We start from the raw sequence: 18,642 nt of genomic DNA, 5'->3' as shown, positions 1-18,642 counted from the left end.
GTTAATTTTAAATTTCAATGGTATTTTTTTAACCTTATTTAAAAGTATTTATTTTTAATTAGAGTAAAAATAATTTTATTTAAATACTAAAAATATTTTTATAATATACCGAAATCGATTAATTTTAATTCAATAGGATTTAATTTTTTATTTTTTATTTCCCAAAGCAAATAAAGTCTCCGGGAAGACGACACAGTGGTAGACTGACTGGTGGGTTGGTTGAGACGAGACAGAATGCGAGGAAGGCGAAGAGGAGTGTGAGAGTGACTCTGAGAGAGAAAGAGAGTGAGTACGAGACTGGAAACCACAGGCGGCGCAGACCTGCTCTGCATCTGCATCTCCATCTCCGTCTCCGTCTCCATCGATTCAGCTGTACCAAAATTTGATCACGGATGGACCAGGGATTCTCCCATGGTAAACACATGTCAATTTAACTTTATTTAACAACAATTCTAATACTATTTCATCGTTTTTCTATTTCTTAATCCTCCGTCATCACTCAAACCCTAGTTCCTACACCTCCAATTCTAAGCCGAATCTGCGTTCATATATGATTGCAGTTTGGGGAAAATGATGGCTGCTGAGAGCAATCATCCACTTGCGGAGGGGGTTGAGCAGCGAGGAGGAGGAGGAGGGGGAATATTGGTTCACGATCACCCTCTCGCAGCCTCGGACCGATTGCAAACCCTATCTCTCGACGATGACGACGGGAAGGATAACCTCGCGCCAGCTTCGTCCTCCGGCGCCACTCGCACGGTCTCCGATCCCCTCCTCTTCCCTGAGGATGACGCATCTCTCGATTCCTCTTCCTATGAAGAGGTCGTCGCCTCTTCATTACACGACTCCAACGGCAACGGAAGTGTCTCAGATGAACCCACGAAATCGAGTTCCGAGTCCTCCTCCGTCTCGGAGTATTTGAAAATTAGCGTTACGGATCCGCAGAAGGAGATTGAGTCTTCAAATTCGATTGTTCCTGGGGGGAGTACATATGTTACATATCTGATTACCACGAGCACCAATATTGACGTCTATGGTGGATCGAGTTATAGGGTCAGGAGACGGTTTAGAGATGTTGTTGCACTGGCTGATAGACTGAGTGAATCTCACAGAGGATTCTTCATTCCGGCTCGGCCTGATAAAAGTGTAGTCGAAAGTCAGGTAATGCAGAAGCATGATTTTGTGGAGCAGAGGAGAGTGGAGCTGGAGAAGTACTTGAGGAGGCTTGCAAGGCATCCAGTGATCAAGAAGAGTGAGGAGTTGAGGGTGTTTTTGACTGCACACAGGATGCTTGATGGGGCTGCGAGGCTGCCAAAGCAGCTTACTGGGGACTCTAGCAGTGTAGCTGAGCCACAGGATGTGGTGCAACCTGCTAAAGGTGGGAGGGATATGCTGAGGTTCTTTAAGGAATTGAAGCAGGCTGTTGTCAATGATTGGGGAAGTGTAAAGCCTGCTGTGGAAGAGGAAGATAAAGACTTCTTGAAGAAGAAGGAGAAGTTGTTGGATCTCGAGCAGCAGCTCACTAATATGTCAAAACAGGTTTCTTGATCTTCAAAACCTGCTTTAATTCATTCCTGTGAATATGGGATGCTATTGTGGGCATTCTTAAATTTCCATTGAAACTTGATTTGTCCTAAGCCATATTACTTTGAGCAATAGGATAATTGTTATATTTTAAGTGATAGATTCAATTTATTGGTTAGTCAAATTTTGTTAGTTAACCTGATTGATATGTAGGATCATTTCAGTTGTATCGTGTATTCATAACTAGCAAATGTCATTAATGCGTGAATTATGATATCAATTTAAGGGTGATATGCATAAATAATTAAAGACAGATCCAAATGACATTATCATTGCAATATGTTGGATGTCAAAACAATTGGGCTAATATATGGCACCCTAATGCATTAGTTTATAATCCTACATATTTTGGATTTTGTACTGCCCCAATAATAATCATGCAAATTAAATTATGAAATTAAAAACATGTCATTCATTCTAAACATGGCCTGGTTTGATTGCACATTTTAATTTTTGTTTCTCTGAACTGAAAGGCAGAGTCACTGGTGAAAGCACAGCAAGATATGGGGGAGACAATGGGGGAATTAGGGCTTGCTTTCATGAAGTTGACAAAGTTTGAGACCGAGAAGGCAATATTAAATACACAACGTGTGAGGGCTGCTGAAATGAAAACTTTGGCTACTGCAGCTGTAAAAGCAAGCAGACTGTACAGAGAATTAAATTCTCAGACTGTGAAGCATTTTGTGAGTGTTACTTGCTTTTTGTTGTTACTCCTGTTGATTTGTTGTTCTGATTAGGCATTTGCATGCTTCTGCGACTCAGGTTGTGTTCTTTTGTGGATTTTTTACAAGATTTTTACTAGTCAGATTCCCCCCTCCCCCCAAAATAAAAATATCACGTATCAAATAATTATTTTCCATTTTTTATATTATACTAAATTCAATTTTACATTGAAAACATTACATCAACCAACTATGCAAATTCAAGTTTTACTATTCAAAAAATCCGAACAAAAAAAATAAATCAATTCCTCATACAAACACACCCTCCTAGTGAATAGCAATCATGCCCTAAAGTGAAGTTTGGGGTTTTGGATTTGATTTCAAAATTAGTGAAAAGAAAGTAAGTTACAATGACAAGCTTCCTCACATTCATGATTTACCTTTTCTTTATGATAAGATTAAGAGATGTGGACTGAAGTGTCCCATGATTAGTTCAGTCATGGTGAAATGGGAAGATTCATCCCTTGGTTTAATACTTTCCATTTGAAGATTGATTGTGAATCTGAAGAAAAAGTATTTTATTCCTCATGCCCCTGAAATCAGTTGGCATATTTTGACCACGATTCCTAAATTTTAATAAAGGTGAATTTGAGTAAGGTTTGTAGTATAGGGTGATTTAGCAGTAGTAACATTACATTTTACTGTGTATCCTTGGTTAATATATTTTGCATCCTAACCTTTCCCTGCTTGTGTTGTAGGATATATTGCATGAACATATGGGGATGATGTTAGCTGTGAACACTGCATTTTCTGATCGATCTAGTGCCTTATTGACAGTGCAAACTCTCATTGCTGAACTTTCTTCCTTGCATTCAAAAGCTGAAAAACTTGAATCTGCATCATCTAAAATTTTTGGGGCTGACAAATCAAGAACCAGCAAATTGCAGGAAGTCAAAGATACCATTAGGGTCACAGAGGATGCTAAAAGTTGCGGAATCAAAGAATATGAAAGGATTAAGGCAAGAGCTATTACTTTTTAGCCTTCTTTGTTGTGATCGATATGGTACACTTATATTTCTCTAAATGGTTATTGAAGCAACATCTTTTTTGGAATATGAATGTGCCTGGGTTTTTGATATTTACTTTATTCTCTTTTTATATATTTACCCTGAATATATTGTGGAGTATTTATAAGTATGTCTTCTTATATGTTATGGGCGAGTAGTCTTGGTAGGTTGTAAAATTTTAAAAAGGTAATTAAGGTACACATTACTATCTCAAACATTTATTTATTTTTTTCTCTATTGGGCTGGGAATGTGCCTGTAGTTTGAAACCCTTACTGTTATGTTATTTTAGTTCATGTGTTATTGGTGCAACTTAAGTCCACTTGTCTCGTATCATATGCAAAGTTACAAGCTTCATTCAGCTATCAAACGTTTGTCTTTAGAGCCCTGATTTGATTGTACTGGGGTTACTTCTGACTGTAAAAATTTGTCTTACTGATAATGTTTGTTATGGGTCTACTGTTATTCATGTTACCACTGAAAATGGTGTACTTTCAGGAAAATAACCGGATTGAAATTGCAAGAGTAGACAAGGAAAGAAAATCCGACTTTGTTGACATGCTGAAAGGGTTTGTCACTAACCAGGTACTTCCCAAATCAATTCTCTCGACAAATGAAACTCCCACCTCCCATTTTGAAATCACCAGTTCTGATAATGTTCGACACACAATCACAGTTTAAATCTCTGCGTCAACAGTAAATTTGGCACATGATTGTTTTGAATTTAGATATCTCTGTGCTGAGTCTTGGAGTTTTGCTTGTGGTGGTCACAGATAACCTACAATCAGAAAATTGGAATCGAGTGGGCTAAAGTGGTGGAGGAGACGAGCAAATACGCAAAGCAGCAGCAGCAGAGCACGGGTAAATTGTGAGATTTTAAGCATTTTTTACCCGCGTCTCATTTAATATCATCATCATCATCATCAGATTGACTACTTGAACTAGTAAATATGACCACTACTTGATAATGTACATCACAAGGCAAATTTGCTATAAATGAACTAGTTCATTTATGTGCCACTTTTCTTATTTTTGGTTGCTTGTTCATTTTTAATTTTTGTTATTGTGTTATATTATGCTCTGAAAACAATTATAAAAATTTTGATATAATCTTTTCGTATTTGGATGAATGTTTTGAAATGAAGACTCGTGAACTGGAAGAAATTAGGGTGCCCTTTTTCTTCCATTTATTGATTCAATAGAGAGCATTATTGTTTTTGCAAAATTTGATTACTATGATATTTTGTAGATTCTCATTAAACTTGGCATGAGCCTTAGATTTCCCATTAATTTAGAAGAGGGTTTACTTGTGATATTATGATTTTTTATTTTGATTTTGAATAATATAATTTTGAATTGAAATAGTTGTTTGATTTTTCGTAAATAGGTGTTTGATTGAATATTTTTGAAGAAAAAAAAAATTAAAATAGTAAAATTAGAGATAAAATTTTACTGAGTAAACAGAGCCCCGGTAAAGTGGATATTTGACTCCTAATATGGAATTTTTTAAGATTATGAAATGGGTTCAGAGTTTAATCAATAAGTCGTTGGATCTGTATTGACTTTAGGCTCCATCATCATCACATTTATTTACTACGTCCTTTATGAAATAATAATATTACCTCCGTTCCACTTATATATTCATGTTGTCGTTTCTGTCTGTGTCATTTTTTTTTAAAAAATAATAATTACACATTTTAAAATTTTATTTTAAATTTTTAATATTTACCTTAAATTTTCGTGTCTAATATAATTAGGACATCAATATGAGACGGAAAGTGTAGCATTTATTAATAATCATTCTAATTTCTTCTACACATCATCATTTAAATATTTAAAATGTACATATAATTTCTGTTTGAAAATTACTCCACTACTAGTAGCATTCAAATATTATAACATGTTTTTTATTTACGCTACTACATATAATTGAGTCCATTTTCTAATTAAAATGAAATATACAAACGTAAAAAAAAAAACACATAAAAACTGATTTCCGTATTGCGTTCCCACCGCAACACAATGCTTTATTTGAATATTTGAGATTTTCGATAATACAACAAAATATATATATATATATTAAAGGACTCTTTCTTTATTCGATTTTCAATTAAAATTAATTTTTTTTTTACAAAACATTATGTACAAATATTTTAATATTTTAATTATAGCATATAATTAAAAATAATTTTATTTAATTTATATATATAAAAATAATAATATAATAGTAAAATAAAAATATTTGTAAAAATAAATAATTATATTATTTAAACAAATACACGAATAAACATTTCGGTTTAAATCAATTTGAAAGCATAAAACCAACCAAACCCTAAATGTCAATAAATTTTTTTTATACGGTATATAAAGTATAAAGTCGTCAGTGAGTCAGTCACGCAAAGCGCGTTTCCCTACAAGTTTTGTGAGGGTGGGCGGGTCCCACTCTAACACTATCACTCAATTTCTGTAACCGCTCTTCACGACTGTATTGGATTCATTCAACGCCATCTCTGAGTTCCGGCGCACTCGGACCAGCAGCAAGCAGCCATGGCGGACAACGGAGAGGAGAAGCTTATAGCGATGGCTCGCTACATCGCCAAGACGCTCGGAAACAACGATACCATGACGGACGACATCCTCAAGACCTTCTCCAACTTCGACGGCCGCCTGCGGGAGAAGCTAACCGAGAAGATCTCCGACGCCAGCGTCGAGCACACGCTCAACTCTCTCGAGCGTCAGATCTCGATGTACGTCGCCTACGATGCACCGATCTGGTCCAATTCCGCCGATTCCGCCGCGTTCCTCGCCGCCGTCGACCAATTGATCGCAGCCGTACGCGATTGGACTCCTCTCGCCGATGATAAGAGCTTCTCCTCCTGTCTCGACCGCGCCGACGACCTGCTCCAGCAGGCGATGTTCCGTTTGCAGGAGGAGTTCCGAACCCTAGTCGAACGCGGCGCCGAGTCGTTCGACGGCTCAACTCGCCCTCACATCGGGTATTCCGACTCCGACGACGACGGCGAAAACGATTTCGCCGACGAGGACGACGATTTCATCCCCGTCGCGCAGCCGATAACCGATTACGACATTGTAATCGACGCGCTCCCCGCGGGGACCATCGGTGACCTCCACGAAATCGCGAAGCGTATGGTGGCGGCGGGGTTTATCAAGGAGTGCTCCCACGCGTACAGCACGTGCCGTCGCGAATTCCTGGAGGAGAGCTTTAACCGCTTAGGCCTGCAGAAGTTAAGCATCGACGACGTACACCGAATGCAGTGGTCACAGCTGGAGGACGAAATCGAAAAATGGATCAAAGCCATGAACGTCGCACTCCGAATCCTCTTCCCTAGCGAGAGACGAATGTGCGACCGAATTTTCGGTTTAACCGCCGCCACAGATTTGTCATTCATGGAAGTTTGCAGAGGCTCCACAATCCAGCTCCTGAACTTCGCCGATGCTGTGGCAATAAGCAGCCGTGCTCCGGAGCGGCTCTTCCGTGTGCTTGACGTCTACGAGACTGTAAGAGACTTAATGCCTGAGTTTGAATACAATTTTTCCGATCCATACTGTGTGAGTTTGAGAAATGAAGCCATAACCATATGGAAAAGGTTAGGGGAAGCTGTAAGGGGGATATTCATGGAGCTGGAGAATTTGATCAGAAGGGATCCAGCTAAGGCTGCAGTCCCCGGGGGTGGATTGCATCCGATAACCCGATACACCATGAATTATCTTCGTGCAGCTTGCCGATCGAGGCAAACATTGGAGCAGATTTTCGAGGAGAGCATAGGTCAGGACGAACAGGTATTGGCGTCGTCGTCTTCACTAGCAGTGCAATTAGTGTGGATTATGGAGTTGTTAGAGAGTAATTTAGAGGCTAAGTCGAAGGTTTACAGGGACTCGGCTCTATGCTCGATATTTTTCATGAATAACGGAAGGTACATAGTGATGAAAGTGAAGGACACCGAGCTAGGGGCTCTGTTAGGGGAGGGTTGGATTAGGAAACACGAGGCCAAAGTGAAGCAGTATCATGTGAATTATCAGAGGAGTTCTTGGAGCAAGGTGTTGGGCGCGTTGAAGGTGGATAATAATTCTGCGTCGCCCAAGAACATGAAGGAAAAGCTGAAGCTATTCAATTCATACTTGGATGAGATATGCAAGAATCAGTGTTCGTGGGTGCTTTTCGATGATCAGTTGAGGGATGATCTGAGGGGCACGATTTTGCAGACTTTGATTCCTGCGTATCGTAACTTTGTTGCGAAACTATATGCTATCCCGGAAGTGGGGAAGAATGCTGATAGGTATGTGAGGCATGTGGAGGATATCGAGGCCCGGGTTGTGAACGAGCTGTTTCAAGGACCCGGGGGTGGGAGGAGGTGAAAGCTAAGGAGGTAAGTAAAGTAGCATTTTTATTTGTTTGTTTGTTTGTTTGTGTTATATATATATATATATATATATGGGTAAGTGTAGTATTTGAAGTGTTTCTTGTTTGTTTATTAGGTGTTTGTTCTCTTATGCCTGCTGCTGTTGTACAACTTGTATGGTAGAATGGTAGTGTTATGGAAATATGTGATTATGTTGTCTGTCAACAATTGCCAATTGCTTTCCAATGTGTTGATATTATTATATATGAATTATTATGTGGAATTTCTTCCAGTAATTTGCTGCTTAGTTATTGCTGAGGAGGACTCGATTAGTAAAGAGTTTTTTAAAGTTGAATAAATCCTTCCTTCTTTTCCTGGTAGTAATGTTAGAGGATTATGGTGAGTTGTTTAAAAAGATGTATTATGTGGATTAATTCAAATTAAGCATTTAGATCCAAGAATTTTGAATTTTTGGGTATGTTTCTTTTGATGTAGTTTTGAAAAATTTTAATTTGGGTTTGGTATTAAAACATGATGCTTGGAGTTAAAAGAAACAAATCCTTAAAAATAATAAAAAAAATTAAATATTTAATATAATATTTTGTAAATATACTATTATTTAGTATAATTCTTTTTTAAAAATGGATATAAATAATCTACTACAACTTTAAAAAAATGTGTAGATAGGAAGATTATTACCATTCAAATATTGTATCAAACATAAATTCAAATTCAAACTTTAAAAGAAGCTCCATATTGCATTCAAAATTTAATTTAATCTTAACTTTTCATTCAAAGCATTTGTGTTTGTTTGGGTGATAGATTGGTCATTCAATTTTTTCCCTCTAAAAATATCAAATCAAACATCTATTTTTCATTTTTTATATTATACTAAAAATTAATTTTACATTCAAAATATTATATTAACACTTAATTCAAATTCCAACTCAAAATTCAAAACTCCAGACAAACACACCCTAAACCTAAACTCAAATTGAAACTTTCAAAGAAACTCGTTTTCTAAAAGAAAACCTGTAGCAGGTCGTATTTTGGCGGGCATTAAGTTAAATGGACTGCCCTTGCCAGCAAAATAATAAGTTGGGCCTTAGTAAAGTCGCCTGGGCCTTTTACTGTATTAACTATAGGCCCAAAATTTCTAGCGCATCCTTCCTAGTGGACAATAGTTATCATACCATATATACATGTACATAATAATAACAATACTAAGTCGAATGATACGGTGACGGACAACACATGGTTCGCCTGCCTAGTATGACTTATTTATAAGGTTCCACACGTTGTTACAAAAAATAATAATAATAATAATAATACAAATATACACACAAAAGCTTAAAAAAGAATTTCACAAAGAGGCCTGCGTACCTGAGATATAGAGAAAGGATCACAATTTATGCCATACCTTCCCATGATTAGGCGACATCTCCAACACTTCACCAGTAGTAGTAGCCGAATCTCCAAACCCATCATCACCATCTTCACCCTCATCACCCAAAAACTCCTCCGATACAGCGCCTTGCTGCACCACCAACACCGACGCCCTAAAGTCCGCCTCCATACACACCAGCATGTCCCCCACACACCCCAGCTCCGGGTACTCGTTCCACTCCTGCAGCCCCGCCAGCATCCCCGACGACCCGTTGTGCCGCCGCCCCACTACCACCAGCTCAAAACACCCCTCCAGGCTTCTCGCTACGCTCACCACCCCCACACTGTCCCTAACCACCTCTTCCTGATAGTAACACTGCTTGTTCCTCATCTGGCTCTCTTTGTACTTCCTTATACCCACCATGTCCCAGTACGACCACGACCCCCCTTTGTTCTCGTCCATAATTCGAATCACCGTCAGCCGGATGTTTGGGTTTCTTGCCATGACGCATGCGTACGCCAATGCTTCGCGGTCGTCCGCACCGCCCACAAAAATCACGCCCACTCGGTAGATGTCTCTCGCCGACAAGGCGATCCTCGACGTGTGGTGGTGGTACGTGACGTTGAGATCGACCAATATCCCGACCGACGAAGGGCATTGCCTCACGATGTTCTCGTTCACGGATCTTATCGCCAGCATCTCGGATTTGGAGAAATGTACCATCGGGTGCTTGTGGAATGGCACGATCACTAACGACGCTCCCTTCTTTCCAGCCAGAGAGCAAACCTGTCGGTCATTACACAATATAAATTAATCGCTTTACTAGAAAAGTTTCAAGAAGCTTTAACATACCTCGTCGTGCATTGAGGCGTAGGGCGATATTGAAGTGAACGGGTACACGGTCGCGCAGCCTTGGTTCCTAAGCTCAAAGTATTGAAACACATTGATAATGTGCTCCGATTCAGGCAACTTCACGTCGTTCCGCTTGGCAGAGTTGTGCGCCACCAGAAGCGGTGCGCTCCTGCCCGCCAATTCCTGGAGGTGGATGACGTAGAACGACATCGGGGAATCAGGATGCGGATACGATGCTTCGAAGACATTGAGTATCGACGGCGTGTGCTCCTGGTGGTGCAGGCAAGCAAGTATTCGGAGCTCTACGTCGGGAGGGGTGTGCTCGATCGTCAACGGCATGTCCATCATGTACATTTTCTTCGACGGCTTGTATGAAGATTTCACTATCGGGGTCAGTATTCCTGTGTAGAGAGAAATCGATAGGACCATGATGGTGTACGCTTCTCTGTCGATAATCTGCAGGTGCAAATAACATATGTAAGAAGCACAAGATGAATATTAAGAATGTGTTTGTTTCAATCATTTTGGAAGACTTCAATATCAAATCAAATATCTATTTTTTATTTTTTATATTCCCTTCGCTTCTGAGGGTTACGTTTACCTAAATGTATATTTAAAGATCAATTTTACATTCAAAACACCACCTCAATACTACTTTATATCACATCATACAATTTATTCTAATTCAAATTTTTACTATTCAAACTCAAAATCCAAACTTCCAAACAACTCAAACACCTCAACTTCAAACAAACTTATTTTAAGTAAATTCACGAGCGATTACCTGCATAAACTGTGCCCGTTCCAAGGCTAGAACTTCCATGATGCCTTGATTGTTCAATATCAGGCCAAGACAGAAAGCATTGCCACTAGAGATTCGAAAATATAGAGATGGCAACATCGCTGCCGCTAGTTTCCCTAAAAGCGAAACGACTGACAAGCACTCGATTATGACAAAGTTCCTCAGACTTATCACTGAGAAATCCAACCCTGCTGCGCTCACAACAAAAAGGAGCGGCAGCATGTTGTGTGTAACAAAGAACTCGATCTTTTCCACCAACGCTGAGCCTAAAGGAGGTCCGCTTGGAACAGCCATGCCTAAGATCAAAGGCCCCCATATGAAATTTTGTCCAAAGCATTCGCCATAAAACCCGGATAATAATACCAAGGTGATAATCACACGCACATGGCTCTCCTTCACCCACCTGACTTCGTTCATGCGTCTAGCCATCCATATGACCATTGGTCGAAAGACACACACGGTAAAAACCACCATAATGCCTAAAAATACAAGTATCAGCAAAAGCTTACTTGAACCTACACGAGAACCTTGATAGACCGTGAAGACAATTAGCACCCAAAGTGCACTGCATACACCGCTTAATGTGGAAGAAGGTATGGCTAGCCTGCCAATATCTGAGTTCATGAGCTTCAATTCAGCTAACAGAGTAACAATGGCTTGAAAGGAGCTTATCGCTTGGAACGATCCAATCCATGGTATTGAAGAGTAAATATTTGAATCCTTTGGGACGAGCAGTATTAAGAATTTGCCAAAAATGAAGGTGAACACTAAAGGGAACACAAATGTACAGGTACCTATAACCAATGCCTTTTTACCCGACTTTGATATGAGACTGAGATCAATCTTCACTCCAACAACGAATGAATAGAACATCACACCCAGCAGTGCAAATATGTCGATCATGGTGTAGCTTGATGGTGGAAAGACCATATCTCTAAACCATGATATTTTACCGAGAACTGTTGGTCCCAATACCACGCCAGTCTGATTATTATAGATTACAATCAAAGTTAGAACACAATTTTTTTCATACGAAATGCATAATAAGACATCAAAAGCTGCAGATATGCTTAGTGTACGTCATGAAGTTGACTAATAGATGCATAAAAACACATCAACAGCTGGAAAATGTCTGGATAAGGGTATGTTCGATGTGCATGATGGAATTGGCTAATATTTGATCCAACGTACTTGATTTTAGTTAAGGCAACAAAAACCTAGCATGATATATTCACATATATGATAATGTAATCATTTCAATGCCCTAATACTTCAAAGTTCAAAGTAAACCGATATGCTGAAACCACAAAAGTGAGCCTTATTCATCATACAGCCAAACCTTCCATGCATTTCTAGCTTAAAAACCTAAAAAAAATTTACATCAAAACGGAATCCTCATGAAAAAATGAAAAATTAAAGATCAGATACTGATCGGTTACTCACCAACGCTAACATCTAGCAATTTCATGGTGCAGTTTATTTGCAGAAATACGATTAAAAATATATATATACAGAATAAAATCCCAAGACCAAACAAAAATGAAGTTCCTAAATTCACGAACTCAAATACTAAATTCCAACAGCGATATCCATGTAGAAGACGAAAATCAGATTAAGAAATAAATAAATAAAAACAAAAAACAAAATAAAAACTCACGGCTATCTGAGAAACGAATAGGCTCTGGCCGAGCGGCGAGAGGCAGCGATTGAAGAGGTTAGTGAAGAGCGAACAGAGCGAAACCTGCACGAGGAAAAGCGTAGTGGCGGAAGTAAGAGGACTCTGGCCGTAAAAGATTCCTTTGCACAAGCGGCGTAGCGACGCCGAGCATATGGCATTCGGCGGGTGTGAAGAAGCATTCATTCCCGCGCACAGCGCACGAGGCTACGCGGAATATGCAAGAATGTCGACGGAGAGGTACGTCGGAATAATCAACCGTCGAGGCGGCGGAGAGCATCGCACCGGAATTGCAGCGAAAAAAATGAAAGACAACGGAAGGAATGGCGAAGAGGAAGCCAAGGGATACTACCAAATTTCCAACGCTGCGTTCGTCACGTTTTATTTACGGTGTGTTCAGTTGTGTAATTTTTATATTTTATTACATTTTAATTTATAATTTTATATACATATTATTTTAAAAATTTTTCATACTACTATTAATAAATGTGATTAATATTTATACGGAAAAATAAAATAAAATATACCCACTCTCTATTCCATTTCATCTTAATTGTGACTTTTATCCGTCACAATCATTAAATATACATTTTTTTTTTAATTACATTTATTTTATTTTATTTATTTAACTATATAATTTTCAAAATTTTTATATAAAAATGTTACATTATTTTCTCAAACAAAATATTTCACCCAAATAATAAAAAACAATAATTCACCAACCACTGTAGTAAAGTAGTAAAAGAAGATATTTGAAAACAAACAAACATATATGCTCCAGCCTATCAAATACACTTTTACTTGATCAGATATATCATTCATAGCATAGCATAGTAGCATACCACATAGCAGTATTCCATTTCTCATCAGAATTATTTTTTGGCGTAACTGATGGCCATGGGATTCTGGGAAGTGATTTTGAAACCCTGAAGGTCCTGCATTGCAACCGACGACTGCGCATCATCCTCAAATTCCACAAACGCGATGCCCGGCTTCGCATTTACCATCCGCACTTCTTTGAATCCCGGGTACTGCTTGAATAGCAGCTCCAGCATCATGCTGTTCGTTTCGTACGGCAGATTTTGTATGAATAGTATGCTGTTCGGCTCAGCCACTGCTTCTTGTTGTGTCGGTGGTGGCCTTCCTTGCCGAGAGGCAACCTGCAGCAGCAATGTGAGATATTACATCGCTCGATAATTATTATATATAGTTTATCAGTTTCAAATTCATGCAACCTTAGGTTCACTACTATTCTTGGCTCTAAATGGCGTGTTTACGAGAGATATACTCCCTCCGTCCACAAATTAATGTCCTATATTTTTATTTGGAACGTCTCAACAACTATTGTCTTATTTTTCTTTTTAAATACAAATTTACTTGTTTACCTTTTCATTCATTTACCACTCCTAATCTTTACCTTACAATAAAGGGTAAATTTGTCAATTTATCATAAAAATGCAATTACCTAAAAGCCGTGCAAATATACTTTAGTACAATAGAAATTAGACGGAAGGAATATTGGTTACAAGTGAAGTAAAACTTACAGCTGGTCCTCCATTGCTGTCAGCTTTGGCACCATTAGACACGGTAGCTTGTTGTGCTTCATCGGGACGCTTCTTTTTCTCAGCTATATTAGCAAATAAACCTCAGTCAAAAGAAGGATCCATAGGAAGTGGGACAGTTGCCACGGCAAAAACAATGTTTAAAGGGATTGTTTTTACTTCGTCGTTTGAACTAAGTTTCTATTTGACTCCATATAAACTACCTATGTGCACATTTGTGAACTGCATGTCCGTATAATTTGTTGGGTAAGAACTTCATAAAATAAGATCTGATCATTTTCGTTATGAATTAGAGAAACCCAATGATTTTGTGCAAGAAATTGTGATGCATAGAGAAAGCAAGAAAATAAAGTAGAATATTGACAAAGATCTACCTTTTTCTTCTTGTTTCTTTTTCTTGTCATAGGTGCCCTCAGCTTTAGCAATAATATCGGATTTTGTTTTAGCATATTGTATTCTCTGCATTTTCAGGAGAAATTTGAAATCCAATCAACAACTTCATTGGCATGGAAGCACAATCATAAAGCATATACAAAAGGGTTGAATAGTGTGGAAAAAATATCTGAAGAATAAGAAAAATTTGAAAGAAATGGCACGTATTCAATGGCTCATTCTTTATGTGTAGGAAAGCAATAGAAATTGTATGCAGAAAAATAAAAATAAATAGTAAGACATGGAAACTTCAAGCAAGGAAACAAATTTGCATAGTAAATAAAGGTGTTCCAATGAAATAAACAAACAAACTTCAGAGTTCAGACCACTATATTTCCTGTACACACTAAAATCTATTATGCATATTAACATGTTCCAATTCTTTCTACTTTCATAAGGAAATAAAACAAGATCACAAATAGACAATATAATGGGTCTTGAACTTCAATCACAAATTAGTCTAGTACATTACCAACACATTTAATTTACAAAATAATTTACTCTAAAATCAGAACTCAGTTAAATAATAACCGCGATATAAAATTAGATAGTAATGTCAAAATGAGCTAGAACCCATTGCAAAATCGAGGAAGAAAACAATGGAATGAGCATACTCATCCTGCGAAATCGGCTTAAAGAAGTTCTCTATGAAGACATAATGCATACAGATAATTGCTTGCAAATACATTTTTGTACTCACCATAGGTTTGTCATAAAATGGGAAGTTTTGCATCTGTCGTACAGCATTGCTAGCAGCTGGGACTTCACTGAACACAACCCAAGCCTGCCCTCGGAGCTTAGCAGTTTTCAGTGCAACAATGTCCACGATCCTCCCATACTGTGAGAACAAGGCATAAAGAGATCTCTTCAACTCTGCCCAAAGTATTAAAGATAGTTAAAGCATGAATGTCAGTAGCAAAGTTCATTAGTGTTCAAGGCATTAATCACAATGGGAATCATTAGAGTATCCATTGCCAAAGCCTTTCATGTAACCTAAACATGTAAAAAAGCCACAAAGCAAGGTTAAGCAGGTTGCGAGGAAAATTCTCAGAGGCAATTGGTTATTTATAATTAGCCAGGCACCGCCTAAAGTGAAAATTTTGTGATTATGACAAAATTTGGTACAGTTAAAGATATGAAAAAGGAGATGACATCCAACATACAACCACGATATCGAAACCCTAAACCATAAACTTCGGAATTAAGTTCTGATTCCGCAGCCAGAGCAACAATCAGCGCGCAAGAATTTCCTAGAAGCAACCATGCCAAAAACTGTACATACTTTCGCATAAGACTCCTACATCCACACCATTAAAATGTGTACATTCAAACGATGCCCACTCCTAAGGAAAAAACAAAATAAAATAAAAATGACGCGACATCGACTTCCAGAATAATAAACAAAATTCGGTTGTTGAAACAGCACAGAAAAACTCAAAAGCAGAGCAGTACTAAACATTCCGTAAGAGTAATAGATACAATTCCTCAAGTTTAGCTTGGAAGAGCGAGAGAAGAGGGAAACCTTCTTTCTTGATTTTCTCGTTCAGATTCTTGATGTATATCGTCTGGTTAGGAGGAATGTCACTGGTAAGCATCTTCCCCGCCGCCGGACGCCGATAACAGCCCTCACCGCCGCTACGCTCTAGTGCCCTAATTAAACGGAAATGCGCGAAGCAATTGCAATTGGGAACGAGGAGTTTCGGTGGTCGGGGGAATAATATTACTTGGGCTAACAATCTAATGGGCTTCCAAATAGGCCCAATAGTATGTAGTTTATCCGATTTCTTTTGTGCCAAAACTGATGGGCTTCCAATTTAACCTAATTCATAATAGATTTTAATTCTACGGTTACGGGTTACTTAAATCCAGTATGGGTCACCCAATGACATTAGTAAATTTTAAAATCAACAGAAATTCCTAATAAAAAGTTTAATGTTTAATTTAAATATTTTCGTTAAATATTGTAACGATACCATCACTTGGTTGTTGTTGAAGATAACTGTTGTTGAAACAATTTGAGTATATGATATATATTGAGATTAATTAATTATTATATATGTCGAGTTCATTGTCGAACTTCAGTTTACGAATAAGATAATTAATGGTATGTACGGTTAAACTGCACATCATGTGCAAGTTTAGCATACCTTCGTCTCCGTTTTGTGAGTAAGATAATTAATAATGCATTTTCCTATTAGCTTATGCTTTTTAAGGGAGATGGTAAACATACAGTATAAAAATCTTCATGTAACACATGTATAGCAAGCACACCCAAAAGGATAGATACTTCTTGCCTTCATATCCTGAAATGAGATATCTGAAGGTTGTCCTGATCCAGCTTCTCAAAGTTGCTCCGGTTCCGAGCAGCTCGAAACTTTCCCCAGTTATATTTCCTGAACTTGGCCGGATTCCGGCGATCTATCAGCTCCGGCAGCGGCTCCACCCACGTGTAATGTGCCGGGTACAGAAAGTAAGGTATCGAGAGCCTTTCCGTCCTGGGATTTACCACAACTCTATGTTCCACACTCTCAAACTCATCGTTGCTCCAAACCTGCAAAGAACACACGCGCATAAATAGGTTTGTTTCCGGTGAAATAGTACAATGGCAAGTTGTGTGTATTATACGACTATTGAGTTAGATAGCAAATAAACAAAGTCGATATGTTTCACCTGTATTATATCCCCAACGTTGATGATATAAGCATCGGGCGTAGGTTTGACAAGAAGCCATTCCCCGTCTTGTTTCCTCTTCACTTCAAGGCCAGAGACATCATCTTGGGCGAGGATGGTTAAGGCGCCGGAATCCTTGTGTCTGCCGAGGCCTAGCGTGAGATGAGGAGCAGGACATGGAGGATAGTAGTTGAGCCTCACCCTGGTTGTTTGATCGTTAAAAAAATCGTCAAACCGATCTTTTTGTAATCCTAAACTCAAGGCTATGAGCCCCATTAACTTGAAGGCAAGATTCTCCATTTCTGGGGTGTACATTTCAAATGCCTCCCTGTTTAGAGGACACAGAATGTAAGAACTGAATGCAAATCTATCAACCGAAAGATAATGGATTCATTTGTATCCATTAGAATCCCTTTTGGGGTGAATTTTTCATAGCTCAAGAAAACTCAAGAAGTTACCAAATCCAGTGGAGAAATGGACTAATATATACATGACTGAATCATATTTGGAATTTGGAATTTGGAAGTGTTTCTTTAAACTAAGATGAACTGATTGATCTCAGGCTCAGGCAAAAATGTACATAATCCTAACCCTAGTTATGGTATGGAACAGGGCATAACTATTTAACTTGTTTATCGTCAAATTAGCAGGACATAAAGAATCGCTGCAAACATGATTGAGCAATTGAATCAGGCAATTCATATGTGTAGTTGTAAGTTTAGCTACGTATCCATCGCATTCAGCTTAGATCTTCTCATCCATGGAATTCAACAGTAGCTAAAGATATATGAATTTGTATATGTAGAGTGTAAGCACAGAAGAGCATACAGTGAAATTTCACAAACCTTAGCTCTGGCAGGCTCTGATCAGGCCACCTATTGAACAATTCTTTCACCTCCAAATCATCCGGTTCGTGTGAAGCTGGGAACACAACTGGATTGAGTACCGCAAAATCGAACACCTCTTTCCAATCCCTAACATTCTTCGTGTGTTCCCTGTCGTAGTACCCGAAGGGATTGCCGTCGCCTCTGCTGACCTTCGTCTTCTCCTGCTTGGGCAGAGCGAAGAATTTCCTCGCAGCTGATTCCACCCTCCGTCGCAGTCTGGAATCCACTCCGTGGTTGATCACCTGAAAAAATCCCCAATCACGACAGGCTTCGCCGACTTCGGAAACCAAGCCGGACGGCGAGTCTGAGAACTCGAGCGGCGAGAGATCGATGATAGGGATGCTTCGCGCAGCGACCGACTGAAGGTTGGGCCTGTGTTCTGGAGCTTGGATGAAAGCGAGGTCGAGGTCTCCCATGGCGTATCAAGGATTCGAAAACGACGTCGTTTAACAAGATATATGGTGGCCGGAGTCCCACTTGCAGGATGCATTGCACCTGGACGCTAATTACAGCTGACTTAACTGAGCATGCAGAAAAAATGTTTGAGCTCATTCGTACCGTTCGCCATTTCAGATTGCCACGTGTGCGGTATAGATTTCTCCATCTGTTGCTATTCCATTTTTGTTTCAATCTACTTCAGCAATAAACAAAACTCGATCAAATATACAAATGGCATCAACATTGTCACATGTTTTAATTTCTGTTT

General features: G+C 38.8%; 5 protein-coding genes across 5 annotated transcripts; 2 read left to right on the top strand and 3 right to left on the bottom strand.

The window, feature by feature from the left end:
• The first annotated feature begins 193 nt into the window (after positions 1-193).
• LOC127259891 (sorting nexin 2A-like) lies at positions 194-4,418 on the top strand. The gene is made up of 6 exons (XM_051287507.1): positions 194-414; positions 561-1,536; positions 2,055-2,264; positions 3,002-3,262; positions 3,807-3,893; positions 4,082-4,418. Exons 2-6 carry the CDS (start codon positions 571-573, stop codon positions 4,178-4,180), a joined length of 1,623 nt encoding a protein of 540 aa, XP_051143464.1. The 5' UTR covers positions 194-414; positions 561-570; the 3' UTR covers positions 4,181-4,418.
• Positions 4,419-5,710: 1,292 nt separating this feature from the next.
• LOC127259810 (exocyst complex component EXO70B1) lies at positions 5,711-7,897 on the top strand. Its single transcript, XM_051287423.1, has one exon. It carries the CDS (start codon positions 5,856-5,858, stop codon positions 7,683-7,685), a length of 1,830 nt encoding a protein of 609 aa, XP_051143380.1. The 5' UTR covers positions 5,711-5,855; the 3' UTR covers positions 7,686-7,897.
• An 857-nt stretch (positions 7,898-8,754) lies between these two features.
• LOC127260157 (cation/H(+) antiporter 15-like) lies at positions 8,755-12,744 on the bottom strand. Its single transcript, XM_051287848.1, has 4 exons — positions 12,368-12,744; positions 10,693-11,694; positions 9,909-10,364; positions 8,755-9,842 (listed from the first exon to the last, which is right to left on the bottom strand). The coding sequence occupies exons 1-4, from the start codon at positions 12,569-12,571 to the stop codon at positions 9,072-9,074; spliced, it is 2,433 nt and encodes an 810-aa protein (XP_051143805.1). The 5' UTR covers positions 12,572-12,744; the 3' UTR covers positions 8,755-9,071.
• Positions 12,745-13,086: 342 nt separating this feature from the next.
• Positions 13,087-16,087, bottom strand: LOC127259510 (U2 small nuclear ribonucleoprotein B'' 2-like). Its single transcript, XM_051286880.1, has 5 exons — positions 15,902-16,087; positions 15,080-15,252; positions 14,322-14,406; positions 13,930-14,012; positions 13,087-13,545 (listed from the first exon to the last, which is right to left on the bottom strand). Exons 1-5 carry the CDS (start codon positions 15,972-15,974, stop codon positions 13,258-13,260), a joined length of 702 nt encoding a protein of 233 aa, XP_051142837.1. The 5' UTR covers positions 15,975-16,087; the 3' UTR covers positions 13,087-13,257.
• A 459-nt stretch (positions 16,088-16,546) lies between these two features.
• LOC127259509 (jasmonate-induced oxygenase 2-like) lies at positions 16,547-18,436 on the bottom strand. Its single transcript, XM_051286878.1, has 3 exons — positions 17,895-18,436; positions 17,050-17,377; positions 16,547-16,930 (listed from the first exon to the last, which is right to left on the bottom strand). The coding sequence occupies exons 1-3, from the start codon at positions 18,350-18,352 to the stop codon at positions 16,676-16,678; spliced, it is 1,041 nt and encodes a 346-aa protein (XP_051142835.1). The 5' UTR covers positions 18,353-18,436; the 3' UTR covers positions 16,547-16,675.
• Between the last annotated feature and the right edge of the window lie 206 nt (positions 18,437-18,642).

Source organism: Andrographis paniculata, unplaced genomic scaffold (genome assembly GCF_009805555.1).
Source record: "Andrographis paniculata isolate CXL003 unplaced genomic scaffold, ASM980555v1 Contig60END, whole genome shotgun sequence".
Lineage (NCBI taxonomy): Eukaryota > Viridiplantae > Streptophyta > Magnoliopsida > Lamiales > Acanthaceae > Andrographis > Andrographis paniculata.
This window is presented reverse-complemented; position numbering and strand designations above follow the sequence as displayed.